The sequence below is a fragment of the Falco naumanni genome, chromosome 4 (genome assembly GCF_017639655.2).
Source record: "Falco naumanni isolate bFalNau1 chromosome 4, bFalNau1.pat, whole genome shotgun sequence".
Classification (NCBI taxonomy): Eukaryota; Metazoa; Chordata; class Aves; order Falconiformes; family Falconidae; genus Falco; species Falco naumanni.
This window is the reverse complement of record NC_054057.1, coordinates 94,897,389-94,908,813: the sequence shown is the minus strand read 5'-3', so window position 1 is coordinate 94,908,813 and position 11,425 is coordinate 94,897,389. Positions and strand designations below refer to the sequence as shown.

Below are 11,425 nucleotides of genomic sequence, written 5' to 3'. Positions count from 1 at the left end.
GCCACCTCCCTCCCTCGGCCTGGAGCGCCCGGCCGCAGGTTCTCCCTGTGCCCACTTCCCTGATGCTTCCCGGGAGCCTCAGGGGCACAGGCTGTGGCCATCGCGGCGGGCTGGGGCATTAACTCCTTAAACCGAATAATTGTAAGGGTGGGCCTTTTTTTTTTATGGTTAAAATGAGTATAAAGAGAATACTGATACCTACAGAGGTCTTACTTTTCTGTAAATTGGTATATAGGAACTGCATTAACTCAACAGCTGATTAAAGCCCGATATGTAATTACTCCTGCAAGCACAAACTGTTTTATTGATCTAGGTTGTTTTATGTGAAACTTACTAGGCACTGAAAATGTATGGTAACATGTTTATAAGGGTTATGAAGCAAAGGACAAATTGTGCTTTCTCCTATTTAGTGTATTAATTTTTTGTTTTATATTTTCCACAGGCTCTTGAGTTTTTGTTAAGCACATGTAAAGGGAAGGCTAGAGGCCAAACGTGGAGGGGGGGGCAAGCCTCAGGCTTGCGCGCTGCCCACCAGCACACTGCCTTCTCCGCCTGAGCTGTGTTTTCGGTTGTTTTTTGTGTTCTCAGCGTGCCCTGGGCAGAGCCCAGCCTCACAGGCCGCCCTGAGAGCACACACAGGCCAGCCTCTACCTGCCGGAGCCTTTGCTCTAGAGCTGATGAGAGGAATGGTGTCTAAGCACAGGGCGGGAGGCAGAGGAGCAGGGCTGCAAAGGCTGTGCCTCAGGCTCCTAAACTATAGGAATCCAAATCTTTCCCACTTGAGCTGTGAGAAGCAGCTGCCAACCTCTGCTGTTGCGGTGCTGCGTGGCTTGCTGCTGGCCTCCATTTTGAGAAGGGCTTTGTTGCCCGCCATGGCGGTCCGGTGAGGCTGGGACCTTGTGCTGTGCACGCGTGGACAGCGTGTACCGGAGCCGTGGGGACCAACGCACCGAGAGCAGCTGCCCTCGCCTGGGCTGCGGGAGCTCGCCCCGCCGGGGCTGCTGGCACCGGCCGCCCCCCGGGCCGCGGGCTGCCCCTCGGGCAGGGCCTCCCCGCCATGGCTCGGCACCCCCAGCGCCCCCTCGGCCGGGGCAGCCGCTCCGCGGGCCCCGCCGCGCTCGCACCCCGACTGCCCGTCTCACAGCTGACGCAAGCCGCGTCCGCCATGCGGTATTACACGGCCGGCATCCTTCGCTGAGGGAACAGGGAGGAAACAAGGGCTGCGCACCGCCCGCGGGCAGCCGCGCCGCGCCCCCCTGCCAGGCCTGTGACGGGCTGGCGGCGGGGCCGTGCTGGCGGCGGGGCCGGGGCCGGGAGCCGCCCCGGGGCGGTGCCGCGGAGCTGCTGGGCCTGCGCGGCGGCGGGGCGGCGGCAGCCATGGAGGTGCAGGTGGCGCCGCTGCGGGCCTGGGACGATTTTTTCCCCGGCTCGGACCGCTTCGCCCGGCCCGACTTCAAGGACATCTCGAAATGGAACAACCGGGTGGTCAGCAACCTGCTCTACTACCAGACCAACTACCTGATGGTGGCGGCCGCTGTCGTCTCCATCGTGGGGTCAGTGCGTGGGCCTCGCCGCTACTGGCCGGGGAGGGCCCGGGGGGCGGCGAGGCTCGGGCGGGTGGTGCTGCGCCTCGGGTGGGGTGCTGGGGGTGATGCCTTCCTCTGCCTCTTCTCAGACCTCCGATTCACCGGGTGCCGCTTAAAAAAGGCCTGGTTACACCTCCCTTGTGGAAGGGGGGGCTTGTTAGGTTCGGGGTAGGGTTTAGGATTCGTTTGTTGGGGGTCTGAGCCACCTGAGGACTCCCCCGTGCCCCCCCATGGCAAGCCCCCTGGCCCAGGGGAGGGGGCTGCAGGCACCCAGCTTGTCGCGGGGCTGTGTGGCAGGTGTCACCGCTCTGAAAAACCGAGCGGCGTCCTGTGCGGTGATGTGTGCTTCCTCGCGCAGTCTGGCCAGTGTGAGTGCTCAAGCTGAGATAAGCTTCACTTTTAATTAAAAAAAAAAAAAGAAAAAAAATATTAATTTGGCTCTGTATTACAGTTCTAAGCTTATGGCCAGGGGACAGAGCAAGCCTTTTTTTTTTCTGAGCTACAGCATGTTGAAAACCTTTAATATAAAATAAATAAGGCACCCATTCATTTCATCTTGGTGGGCAGGATTGAGACCTTCGAGGCAATACCATCTGCTGGGATGATGTTCTGTCAGGCTCAGCTTTCCTGAAGAGAATTAGGAAATAACCTTATAATCATGTTTTGAATCAGTGCCTGTGTGACTCTTCTTCAAGTTTTGCTTTAGGGTCTTTGGTCAGAAAGCTCTTAAGCAAGACATGCAGCAGAGGCTAGCGGTTAAGCTTTTCATGTGGAAACTGGAATACTCCACCTTCACAACAAACAATGCGCAAATGCTTAAATTGGAGAATTGCCCAGCCACCAGGCCAGAGTGGTTTGGGCTGAAGCGCATCTTATCTTGTATGATGCAGAGATTTAGAATTCTTCCCTTAAATATATATATATATTTTTTTTATTATTATTAAGCAGTCTGCATTGTTAGGGCTTCTAAACCTGTTGACCCAGCATCTAAGTTGGTGAAGACTCTCAGTGTTGCAGAGGTCTTTGGCCTGTGCTCTGTGAAAGTATAGGCTGAGAACCCTGCTTTTTCTTCCTGATGTATATGATGGTTAGAGGTTTGGCATAGCGGCATAGGCTTTCTTAATTTTGGGAGGGATAGGTTGCAGTCAGCTAAATAGACTACTAGACTGGTAAAATGAGATTACCACCTTGGTCTAAACTTCTGTGTTCATCTGTCCTTGTTTAGCAGTGGGATGCTGTAGCTAGCCGTTAATGAGTAGGTAGATCTTAGTGGCCCTGGAGAGCAGTGGGACAGCGCTTCTCCCCGAAAAGGTGGGGAAGAAAATGTCAACAGTTTTGATATCTCTGGCTGGAAAACTGGGATGGTAGCACCTTTTACTAAGTCTCCTAAATTATGTCTTTTGAACGCTGATCTTTTTTTCTTCAGATCAAGGCTGGTATATATCCCACTTATTTCCCAGTATTTTGCTGGGGTGGGAGGTGGAGAAGGAGGGCCACAGGAGATGAAGATTACTATCAGAACTGCAATTCTAATATCTTAACACTAACTGGTAACCCTGTGAGTTGAAAACTTATGAATGAGGCACATCTAGAGTGGGATCTTGCTCTCAAATATTCTTTTATTGCATGTCTTAAAGCCTTTGGTATATGATGAATCTGATTCTTCTAACACTGAAGTAAAAGAGGACAGGAGAAGAACTCTAAAGGAAACAGGAGAACACTTCAATAGAGGAAAAACTATCAATTTCTTTCATTAAAAAGATTTTTTTGCCTGGCCAGACTGTGGTTTTATGAGAAAGTTATAGAAAGTTCTCCTGATAAATTTAAAGTGATGACTAAGTTGTTGTCTTATGCTCCATTCTGCCATGGGCAGGAATGCCTGAGTGATAAGTGATGAATCATGGCTTTTTAGGAACTCCAGGGCTGTATACAGGCCTAAGGGCAGGATTATTGAAACTGCTAATGTAGTGGTCTTCCTGTGATCAAAACTAAACTTAGCCCATGACCAACTCTACCTGTTGTTAAACCATCTAATTATATAGACAGACTTGTAATGCAGAGATGTATTTTCAGCTACTGTAATACCTGGTAGCTGTGGTGGTGCTGGGCTGACATGGAAATTGTAGCCTAGAGCTTTCTTGATACAGGAAGTACAGTGCTTATTGCCATGGCTTCAGTTTACTGGCTCTTGTTCAACAAGGTTGACCTCTCCAGTCTTTTACCATCTCACTACAAGGTACTGGAATAATATTACTGTGAACGTAGTGGAATTGTAATGGTCTCTACATCATCATTTCCTCGCCTTTCTTCTTCCATTTGCCTTCTCTGATAGCTACTGTTACATGTAAATGATCTCTGCTTTGCAATAAAGTAGGTTTTACTTTCAGCCTGTGGGACTAGATAGAAAATAATAAATCGGTGAACAAGAAACTAAAACTACTGAGTTAGTGCTGCTCTTCTAATGCAGGCAGGTGGTAGCAGCCTTGTATCTTCCACCCTCCCTGCTCTGCAAATTCCTTCTCCCTGCTCTGCAAATTCCTTTAAGAATTAATCTGGACTAGTGTGCTTGCCCAGCCCTGCCGCCTCCCCCCCAGTGTGTTGCAGTAGACTGCTGATGAAAACAAAGATCTTCACTAAATGAAGTTGTGCCCTTTCTCCCAGTTGTATAGGAACTGGACTGCCTGTTCTTACTCTGAGCCAAGGTCCTGCCGTTGAGTGCTGTACAGATATTTATTATTAAAATCAGTGCCTCCCACAACAGCTTGCAACTCCCCTCAAACAATCAAGTTTGTTTAATAAGTGGAATTTGTCTGTATTTTCACCTACTCCAACAAGGCTTCTCTGTCTTGCAGTTCAAACTTAACTACTTAAACTGAACTAATTTCTTCTAGGCCTTTGTTGCCATGTGCTTGCTAAAAATTGGTTTCTAAATCTAACAGTATTGTAAGCTGTACTGGATTTCAGAGTGCCACGTCTAAGAGAGTCTTCAGCCTCTTTGGGCATAATGTCTTCCCTGCAGCTTGAGCTTTGATGTCTCTTTCCTTTATCACTTCTTATTTAAAACACCAACTGCCCATCTGCACAACCCCAGCAATCAATGTGTGTGGTTGTTTTGAGTTTTCTTTCTCCCCCCCCCTCAGACCACTACCCTAGCTGACGTGCTTGCAGTGATTGCCTTGCCAACATGAAGACTTCAGAGCAGCAAAATGCTTAGTTTCTCTAATGCCTAATGAAAGATTAAGCACGAGCATGCAAAACACATTGCTTTAAAACATATGTTGCATCATAATGTTAATACATAGCTTCATAAAGATCTGGCAATTCTGAAGAAATGAATCTGTTTCCTGTTCTCAAAGCAATGTAAGTGAGCAATAGTAAGTAAAGAAGCATCATTAAATCTGCGGATGCTCAGGGCTGTCACCTGGGATGACATGCCATATATAGTTTTTAAGTGCTGCTTCTAGCTACATCTGTATAAACTCAGTGAAGCTGGAAGTATGGGAAGAGGAGACTCAGAACTTTGAACTTATTTAAATCAATACAAATGAGGAAGGAAGCATTTAAAAGTTCTAACCTGCCCACCACTTGGAACATGATGGAGCAAAAGGTCTTCTAAAAGGGAATTTTCATGCTTATTGTATGTAATGGCCTAACTGAGCTGCTTCAAGTAAAAAAATGTTCTCAATGACTGCAAGTCTGATGCTTAGTGCCTTTGTTCAGGCTTGCTTGGTCACGTGCAGAAGAAACAGATGTGACAGCAACTGCTGAATAATCACTCTGAGACAGTCATCTAAAATGGAGATGACTTAAGGATGAAGCTAGCTTGCTTTTGCTTTTTATGTGGCTATCCTATTTCTGGGCTCATGCTGCTAGAAGCTTCTTGTCTCACACAAAGGATGCATCTTGCCCTTTTTTTTTCCCTTACGCTTTAGCTGTATATTCTCTCAGTAACCGCTCACTTCTGCTATAAGGCTGCGCACAACTGCAGATAGGAAATAACCTGACAAGAAGAGGTGATGTAGTAAGTCACTGGAAGCAGAGCTCTTTGGGCTTTCCTTTCTTGTGATGCATGAAAAAGAAATGTCATTTTTATACCAAAGAAATGTGAATCTGGTAAAAAAAAAAAAAATATATATATATATAAAAAAACCCCCATATTCTGCTTTTTCTGCCCAGAGGTAGCTGCCAGTACTACTTCCCACACAACTGCACCCCCAGCTGCTGGCATCTCAGCTGTATTCTGATACTACTTCCACAGATAGTGTCCAGTGGGGACATGTGGCACAGGACAATGCCTGTGTCCTGCAGCAAGGCAGGATGTTTAATGTTCTTTATTTTTCCCATCTCTTTACTTTGTATCAAAGCAGATGTTGAAGGAAACCTAGTCTCTGAAGGGTGGTAGGAGTGTGATTGCATGTCAGCCTACAACACTGCTGGAACTGAATCTAGGTGACAGCTTTTTCTTGCCAGTTTGTCCCAGCTGTAGTGAAGGTCGCAGCATCCTACCAGGGTTATACCTTGTTCATCACAGAGAGCAATGAAGGACATAATGTGGTTAAGGTGCTCTGGGTGACTAGCACTCCCAAAGTGCTATGTAGTCCTGCTGTACTGACTCCTTTCAGGGTTGCGAAAGTCAGTGGTTTTCTTCTCCAACCCCAAAAGAGTTTTTCTTCCCCTAAGTCATCTGAGCAGTGTAAACTCAAGTTACCTCACTGCTGCCACGCTAATAGTTCTGTGCATTACATTTTTAGGTATTTGAGAAGTCTCATAAATCCCTGCTAAAGGGAATTATATTTAGAAAGTATCTTGTAACATACTTAATGGCTGGTCACTTACCTTGTCTCCGCAGCTTTGAAAGATTTCCAGCCTGAGCATGAATTTGGCATACTGTGTTCTGATCTTTATGTAAATAAGATCAATATCAATGTTAGTGGTTCCAACTATAACGTGACTTCTAGGGCTGTCATACAGCCCTTTTTTTTTTTTTTTTTTCCCAAACACTAGTGTTCTAAAATAACATGTCTGTGTTTTTTCCTTTTTAGTCTTTAGCTATTGTGTTAGCGAGAGCAGTGTGCCAACAGATCTGAGCAAAACTGGATAATGGAGGTCTGCCTTCCTGAAAAATGGCTTGGCTGGAAAAGAAGCTTCTATGTACAGATTTCTCAGAGAGTCTTTAGATAGTGCTGTGGGCGAGTCAAGCAATAAAGGGGAGCTTGGCATATGACACCCTATCCAGTACTGTAATCAAGAGTACTGAAGTCTGTGGACACATGGCTGATAATTTGAATACCAGTTTTTAGTAGCAACTGCTATCCCCATCTGTTTTCATGTGGCTCTGAGTGACTTCATGTGATATTTATGTTCACTGTTTCCTTGTACGCGTTGGAATGCAGCCCACTTCAGAAAACATGTAATTCAAATAACTTTCCCCAGGGAAGTGGGATCTTTTGAATGCTTTTCTGCTCCTCTCCCCGCCCCCCCCCCCCCCCCCCTCGCCCCTTCATATCCCTTACAGCTAGTCAGTTACACAGAACCTGTGTAATACCAGAAAGTGTTATAGAGCAGAGAAGTCTTTGGTCTTTTCCTCATAAATATGGAGGCACTGCTCTTCTGTACCAGTTTCTGAGGTTGTAATGAAAGTAGAGGGAAGGGTAGGGAAGATAAAGCTTTGAGAGTATTTATTAGACACATGAAAAATGTAGAGCAAAGCTCTGCCTAGCCCTTTGTTACTTGCAGGAGTATCTTGTCCATAGATTTGTGGTGACAAAAAATTGGTTGCTCTGAGTTGTCTGAGTAAGTTTGGTCATTTCTGCTGCAAGATAGGTGTGATATGGAGGTAACTTCTACTTTTAAGAATCTCCTGTGTTCAGTAGTTCCTATGCAAGCCAGTCACTAGTGCAGTCCAGTCACCCTTCTCCTGCTGCAAAGGAGCACAAATTAAACTGATTTCCTTCCAGAGCAATGCTGTTCACATTTTCCAGCCTGGAAACTTTAGATTGACAATTCAGAGCTAAATATATTCTGGCTGGCTACAGGGAGTGACTCAGATGCAACGAGCAAGTCTGCCCTATCACCACTTCCAAAAAGCCCTGTTGGCTTTTCAGCATGAGTAGCAGAAGCAGGTGGGGAACTGGTCTGAATTTTAATCTCTTTTCATCCAGTTGTCCCATCTCTTGTTGGCACAACTGACTTGAAAGAGTCAAGAGCCAGTGTCTGCTCTGAAGTAATTCTTGGGGGTTCTTCCTGCTCTAGGAAAATACTCTCTGGCACTACAGGTAGAGTGTTGGCATACCAGTCCAGCAACAAATTTCTTCTGCCTGTGCCGGATGTGAAGCACAGACCACAAACCATAGCATCCTCCTCAGCAGTGGGGTGGAGTGGTGAGTCATTGTGCCTGTTAGCTTTGGAACAGTAAGACTGACTGCAAAGCCTACGAGAAGAAATCTTGACTACCTCTGGCTTTATCATGGCAGTTATGCTGCTGTTGGTTGTAACAGCTCAGAGCCCTCAGCTGCTGTAATTAGATCAGTGCACGTACAAGCAAGTAAATCAGAATGTACATGAAGTGACATAACTTATTGCTATACAAGTGAAATATAAGAGAGCCTGGACTTTGTGCATGTACAGAAACAAACCAAGCAAATTTTATTGCTGAAAGTCTGACTCTAAACAAGCTCTAAATACTTTGGAAGGTGGTTTTGAGCAGGTGATGTTCTTGCCCTGGTCCAAAAAAGGGACTTACTGTTTATAGTCCAAAGCTGATCCACTTGATGGCTTGGTTTGCTTGGTAACTCTGATAACAGTAATAGAACACAAACCTCAGCAGTGACTCTTGCCAGGCCTGGCTCTTCTTCCTACAAGACCTTTATCCCATACTCCGGTTCCTTCTGACTCTCAAGGCATGCTTCCTTGAGCCTGGGCTTCCATCTGTTGTGCTGATGGTGGTAAGCTCCTTCTGCAGGTACATAAAATTATTATATTTGGGTGTAAACCAATAGAAAAGTTAAATAAGAAATAGTGAAATAACTTGCTTTACTCAAGGTTTTCCTACCTTACCCGTTTTGCAAACCTAGACAAGATAATAAGAAAAGCTAGTTCATCTGAAGGCCTAGACTGAGCCTGGTTTTGGTCGTGCGTAGGGAAAAGAGCAATCCCTTGAGCAACTAGTTATCTCCATCTGCTCTTGGGATTTCTAACTCTGGGTCTGATATCGACTGAAAGTACAGGTAAGGGTCCTAGTGGTAAGTACTTCTGTTGATGAGGTGCTGCAGGAATTCTCATTATCCCAAGCTATGCTCAGGAAGAGAATGTAAAGACAATGATTACCTGAATTCACTGCTAAGAGTTGCTTGTTCAGTTGTACTTGCTGCTTTATTTAGCTTCTGCCTAAAAATCTGAGGTTGATAAAGGTCTTGACAGCAACAACTGAGTTTTTAATGCCTTACCTTCCTAGTAATGAGTTACCAGTGAGCTAGATGTTTGCTATATGGACACAAGTCATGAAGGCTCTTAAATGGGGTGCACTTTTTTTTTTCTCTCCAGATTTCTGAGTCCCCTGAATATGCTTATTGGCGGTACTGTGGTGGTGCTGGTGTTCATGGGGTTTGTGTGGGTATCACACAACAAGGATATACTCCGCAGACTGAAGAAGCAGTACCCAACCACATTTGTAGTGGTCATCATGCTGTCTAGCTACTTCCTGATTTCCTATCTGGGAGATGTCATGGTGTTCATGTTTGGGATCACGCTTCCTCTCCTCCGTAAGTATTTTTCCTTTCCTCTGGGAGGCTAGGGCCATGTGACTTGTAAGTCTGTAGACTTGTAAGACCTGTAGACAGGTAAGTCTGCAGAGTCTGAACTGGTGGTTGCCTTTACTATCTATTTAAATGATCCCAAAACAAAACTGTGGGGAAGGGGGCACAAAACAGCACAAGCCCTCTTTAACATTATTATTAAATGGGTACCTGTGGTTACTTAGGCAGTCATTAAGACTTCTTCCAGTGATGTCATGGCATTAGAGTGTATCTTAAGATGAATGCTGCAAAAACTATGCATTCTTTGGGCATTAACAATTAATAAGTGTGTTTCTGTCATGCAGTGATGTTTGTCCATGCTTCTCTGAGACTCCGAAACATAAAGAACAAGCTGGAGAACAAAATGGAAGGAATAGGCTTGAAGAAGACCCCAATGGGCATCATACTGGATGCTCTAGAACAGCAAGAGGATAGTATCAACAAACTGGCTGACTACATATCTAAAGTGAAGGAGTAAGCAGCTGCAACACAGCATTTTTACCTGTTGCAGGAGTGTAGTTGCTATTTACTATTGTTCAAGCTTGCTTTCAGTTTGTGTACAAAACAGGAAATGCACGTGGTACAGATTAATAGTTGCAGGATACAGGTATTCCAAGCATCTTCAGGGCTCCTCTGAGAACATAAGAGCAGCAACTTTTTCTATTGTATAGCAAAATGTTCTGGTGTTTACACAAATACATACTAACTTAAACGTGTTTGCTTGTCTCTTCTTCTGGGGGGTAGAGGAGGAAGAGATGGAAACCTTTGGAATGCAATCTCTTAAACTGTCTTGTAGCAAATTTGTCTATTAAAAGTAACACACCTTTCATCTCAGCTCTACAAGGTGGCAGTTTAGCAGTTTATGCTGGGTAGCACCCTCAGGCTGGCATCATTCAAGGTGAGCTGGAATGTATCAAAAGTAGGTATCTCTTGCATCCTCCACATCCCTCACTCAAGTGGTCTGTATTGAGACCACGTTTGATAGCTTAACTGGCAAGCAGTAAAACTGTGCAATACTTGTAACAAATATGGGTTCCTGTCCTCGCCTCACATTCCTCCTTTAGCAGTCGGGAAACAGTCTAAATAGATCTAAGCATGAAGAATATAGCTGGCACTGTGCCTCTGTCAGTTCCAGTAAAAAGCACCTTTGGTCTCTTTAAAATCTTGATATAGAGGAACCGCTCCTCTCTGCGGGAGAGTCAAACTTCCTGCATACTAGTGTACTGTGGCCAAGCATGGGAGAAATAAAAAGTTTTCAGATATGTTGGACGATCTAGGTTTCTACCCTATTGATGTTTTTGAATACTGCTACTTTAGGACTTACCTTGTTCTGCTTTAGTCTGTATAGGCTGTTTTGTAGATGGAGGTGTATGTGTGTTCTCGAGCGTGGGTTATCTTTTTCTTTCTTCTGAACCAGAATGCAAAGGTATAAGTAAAACATGCATCTCACTGACTCTGTACTTCTGACACCCTTCAAAGGAATAAACTGGATTTCAGGTTTACAAGTAAAAGCAATAAATGTCAAGATGCAGTTCTTGAAAATCCATTTCAAATTCATGAAGATATTTGCCTGTAACAACCAAAAGTGGTGTGGGGGATTCTTTTATATATATATATTTTAACTTAACTGCTGGCTCTGATGGAATAATCTTGATAACAGGAGCTTACCAACAACAGGGAGGGAAAAAGTTGTCCAGGTGACACTCCATTTCAAATGTTCTTGCATTTCTCTTTTCTAACAAAGTAATTAGTTTAACAAAAAGGCAAGGATCCTTAAAGTTGAAGCTTTTATGTAACTTACCATGCTGTTTCCATAGTGAACTCTGTAGAAATCTGAACATGTCATTCCATTAAGTGTTAAAGTGATCAGTATTTATTGAAAATGTCTGTATATTCCAGCTGAAGAGTCAATGGGCTGTTCCTCACTTGTAGCGCATGGTCTTTTTTGAAAACTGTTTCCACACTTAAAGAACGTAGTAGCTTATGACTTCATCATTACTGTAGAATTTTAAAAACTGCACAGTTAAAAATAAATTCTAATGGTGA

The 11,425-nt window shown here is 44.8% G+C and overlaps 1 protein-coding gene across 1 annotated transcript; it reads left to right on the top strand.

Moving 5' to 3' along the window:
- Window positions 1-1,309: 1,309 nt before the first annotated feature.
- On the top strand, window positions 1,310-11,425 carry ARL6IP5 (ADP ribosylation factor like GTPase 6 interacting protein 5). Its single transcript, XM_040591808.1, has 3 exons — window positions 1,310-1,553; window positions 9,129-9,346; window positions 9,685-11,425. Exons 1-3 carry the CDS (start codon window positions 1,378-1,380, stop codon window positions 9,855-9,857), a joined length of 567 nt encoding a protein of 188 aa, XP_040447742.1. The 5' UTR covers window positions 1,310-1,377; the 3' UTR covers window positions 9,858-11,425.